General features: G+C 53.7%; 1 protein-coding gene across 1 annotated transcript in view; it reads right to left on the reverse strand.

The window, feature by feature from the left end:
* The window catches only part of PHLDB1 (pleckstrin homology-like domain, family B, member 1), a 42,879-nt gene that overhangs the window by 35,478 nt on the left and 3,284 nt on the right, over window positions 1–4,117 (reverse strand). The window contains exons 2-3 of the mRNA XM_004688825.2: window positions 1,909–1,989; window positions 846–984 (exon numbers count right to left, since the gene is read on the reverse strand). Of these exons, the coding sequence (XP_004688882.1) occupies window positions 846–984; window positions 1,909–1,968 (199 nt within the window). The 5' untranslated portion in view covers window positions 1,969–1,989. The remainder of the gene's footprint in view (window positions 1–845; window positions 985–1,908; window positions 1,990–4,117) is intronic.

Here is a 4,117-nt window from a genome sequence, read left to right on the forward strand (position 1 = left end):
GGGGGAGAGGGACAGCACCAGGAGAGCCACGTGAGAATAAACCTCTGCCTTCTGCTCCAGAGGAATCACTGGCCACCCACAATGGTTCCCAGAGCCTGGTTAAGCACACTCTAGCCCAGAGATGAGACGGTGCAGAGGGCATAGAAGGCTCTAGACTCCAGAGAAAGAATGGGGGCTTCTTCTCCACAGGCCTTCCCCTAGTCCCTCCAACTTCAGCAAGCCTCCATCCCCACAGTCCACCCACTTCTTACAGGTATCCCTCTCTCCTTTCTCCTCCCTCCCTTTGCCACCTGTAACCCTTGCCATCCCTGATTCCTTCTCTATTCAGGGAGCCTCTCCCCTCAAGCATCTTTCTGCCTGAACAACCCCTCCTCTGGCAGAGCCCTTGGGCCTGGTATTTGGAGAATGTGGGGAATGCAGTATCTCCTGGCAACAAGGGCAGCCTGAGAGAGGAACCGGTGAAGGAGCTGTACCAGGGCCTCATCTTGGGAGTCTGCCCCCATCCCCATCTCTGCATTCTCTTCTGGCAGGCGCCTTCTCCCAAGCCAGGCACTGCCCCAGAGTGGGGCCCCTTCTTCTGGGCCGGTTGCTAAGAGCTATGTGCTCTCCTGTTTCCGTGCTCTCCTCTGTGTCTAAGCTGATCTTTAATCCCAGTCATGGAGCCAGATTAGCTACCAGAGGGCAGGCAGTCTGGGGAGGAAGGAAAGGGGGACGGGGAGAAAGGTCTCTGGCCTAGGCAAGGCAGACATGGGCATCAGGGCGCAGAAGGGCCCCCGACAACCACCTGGGGGGGGGCAGGCGACAGGTGGGGGGGTAGGGGGCAGGGGGAGCGGGAGAGCGGGGTGCCCTTCCAGATTTACCTTCCTCCAGCGGCAGAAGGGTGATGGCCGTGCTGAGCCGCCCACTGCCCAAGCTCACCAGATGGGGTTTGTCCGTCTGCACTTTCAGCCCTTTGCCTGTCTCGATCAGGTCCAAGGGCCCTTTCTGCGGGTAGTGAGGGCGAGGGATGAGCATCATTACTGACCCCAGGCCAGCGCCTTACCACTGCCGTCCACACACCTGCACCTTCTTCAGCCCTTGTCCCTCTCTAAAGGGACAAGTGAGGTGGCAAAAGGCTTAGCACGAAATCTTGCACAGAACATTATTTGCCTCGGTTGTAATTAGATCTGAATCTAGGCCACTAACTCGTCCCACTGGATTTATCTCCAGTCTTGCCTTAACTGCCCGCTTTGTCTATTAAGACAGAAATGAGGAGAAAGTAAGGGGAGCAGGCTGTGCTGGATGAGAGAGAAAGGGGGCACTGGAGAGAGGACCGATCCAGTCAGGACTAGTGGCTGCAGATTGGCCTGTGGGTAGCCACCTGGCCACAGCTGGCCCTGAGGGTGGGGCCATGGACCTAGGAGAGGGACACAACCCAGGGTCATTGTAAAAAGTGATTCCTGGGCCCTCCTTGGTGGCACAGCAGGTTAAAGCACAGCACTGAGAAGCTTAAGCCAGTTCCGCATGAGTTCAATTCCCGCCTGCCCCGGAGGTGACCACATGGCGTGGCAGACCTCTCCTGACCCGCCCGCTGCTCCCCTCAGCAGTGTACTTCGTCGATCTGCCTGTTCTGCTCCCCACTCTGTCTCTGGCGAAGCCTCTCACAGCCCCTGAGCCTCTGGCCTGTACCCCAGTTCTGTATGCACAAATAAATAAATCTTTAAAAAAAAAGTGATTCCTGACTTGCAAAGGGTATTTTCTAGGTGAAACAATTAACCTAATTCGGATTAACGACTCAGCTAATAGGCCAAGGGACCCGCGGAGGAGCAGAGAGGAATGGCGGTGCAATTGGGTGGGGAACACAGGTGTGTGTAGGAGCTGACCCACCGCCCACCAACAGCCCTCTCCCCCTGGCCTGACCCCACTCACCTGCACCATTGCTTGTGCCTTGCATCCGGGGCCTACCTGGCTCCTACTCAGAGTATTCATGGTCCTGGTGCTCCAGAGCTCCTGGGGACACAGCAGGAAACAGGTGAGGTAGGGCACAGAGGGGGCAGATGCTTCTGAGGGTTGTCGGAGCAGGGCGGCACCCAGCACCTGCGCCATCACTCCCCAGCGTGCTCATGCTGGACAGAAGGTGGAGGCAGCCAGGAGCTCTGTGGGGAAAGGTAGGCCCCGTCCCCAGCCACAGCACTAGTCTGTACCACCACAAGCACTAAAAGCCTCCCAGGGTACCACCTGTACCCGTATGTCCATGCAGGGTGGGAGAAATCTACCTCTGTGGGGGAAGTGAATCAAGGGGCCCCTCCAGGGACCCCTCCAGGGAGGCAGATGTCAGATGGCCTCCACCCAGCCAGGGCAGGGCAGAGCACCCCCCCCTTTCCCAGCCTCTTCTCCTTTGTCTCTTTCCCAGGTGTCTCAGTAGGATGTTTTCTTAAAGGAGACACAACGAGAAACTCAAACATTCCTGCTACCTCTATGTGTCAGCCCTTCCTTCCCAAGAAAGCCATATTACCTGCACACTATTGGCAAAAAAATGAAGCAAAACATAAAACAAAGAAACCAACAAAAAAATCTCAGTGGTGACAGACTGGGAATATGGGACACTGGGGCTCTTAGCCAGACTTGACCCTGTAGGAAGCTCAGAACAAAGGGTAAAGTGTCCAGGTCAGAACCTGGACTTCCTCTCTCCCAGGCTCACGTTTTTGGTACCTGAGCAACGTGAAGAAGGACCTTTGTATACTACATCCCTTGCTAAAGTGAGAAACTTTTCCTCTGCTGCTCAAATGTTACTAGAGAAAACTGAGAAGAGTGTGGCTGGAGAGAGGGAGAGAGGCCCAGGAAGGCTGGGCTTCCCTCCACTTTCTCTTGTAGCCAGCTACCAGGTGACTTGGAGAGGAAGTGGGGGCAGGAGCCAGCATTCCAAGGAGTGTCTGGCCCTGCCAGTGGGACCCTGGGGCCTCAGCCACAGACTTACTAAATTTACCCTCTCAGCTTCCACCCTTCCGGGCTTGAACTACATCATCTCCGTCACCATTTCCACCCAAGCTGGAGGAAGAGAGGCCGGAATAGGGCCTGGGACCCACCCCAAGTCTGCCTGGGAAGAGGGAAGGCAAAGGCATTATTAACCCATCGCAAACACCCAAGCAGTGACTAGCGCCTAGGCAGGAAGAATTTCCGGAGATACAGAGTGGTATTGCTTCTTTCGGTCATGGAAACCCCTCCACATTCTCTGAGGGAGGAAAGGCAAAACAGTGGGGTGGGAATGAGGAATTAATTTATCTAAAAGGAATGAAGGGCCTCCTTGGGGGTGCAGGGGTTAAAGTGTCAGCAATATCAAGCTAGGACCAGTCCCTTGCCATGAGTTCCATCCTGGCCCAGTTGCTGACCCAGGTATGGCACAGCAGACCTCTCCTATCTCCCCACTGCTCCCCTCAGAAGTGTATGTCAGCAGATCTGCCTGTTTTGCTCCCCACTCTGTCTCTGGTGAATCCTCTCACCCCTTGAAGCAACTCTGGCCTAGACCCCAGTTTTATACATAAATAAATCTTTAAAAAATATAAAAGGAGAGCCTCCCTGGTAGCACAAGTGTTAAATAAAGCACAGCACTGTAAGTAGTCTCTGGTGAATCCTCTCACTAGCCCCACACCTCTGACCTGTACCCCAGTTCTTATATAAATAAATCTTTAAAAATAAAGGAATGAGAAAAGCAAAACAAGAAAGAAAGATGAAGGAAAGTCAGTCATTTAGTGGAAAGACTTTAGATTGCCATGCAAGAGCCTTAAATTCCAACCTGACTTTATTATTTACTAGCTGTGAGAGCTTAAGTCATTCCCTATAAAACTGGAATAATGATTAAAAGATCATCTGGTGGCCTCCCTGGTGGTGCAAGAGGTTAAAGCACAGCACTATGAAGCTATCTGCAGCCACTGAAGCAGGAGTTCTATCCCCAGCCAGAGAGGGGCCCCACAAGGCACTGCAGACCTCTCCTGTCCTGCCCCACTGCTCAGCAATGAATTTCATTCATTCTGCTGTTCTGCTCCCCACTCTGTCTCTGGTGAACGCTCCCTCCCCCAGCACCTCTGGCCTGTGCTCCAGTTCTTGTATACATGAATAATTTAACCTTAAAAAAAAATCA

The sequence above is a fragment of the Condylura cristata genome, unplaced genomic scaffold, assembly GCF_000260355.1.
Source record: "Condylura cristata isolate star-nosed mole 26May11 unplaced genomic scaffold, ConCri1.0 scaffold00025, whole genome shotgun sequence".
NCBI classification, from domain to species: domain Eukaryota; kingdom Metazoa; phylum Chordata; class Mammalia; order Eulipotyphla; family Talpidae; genus Condylura; species Condylura cristata.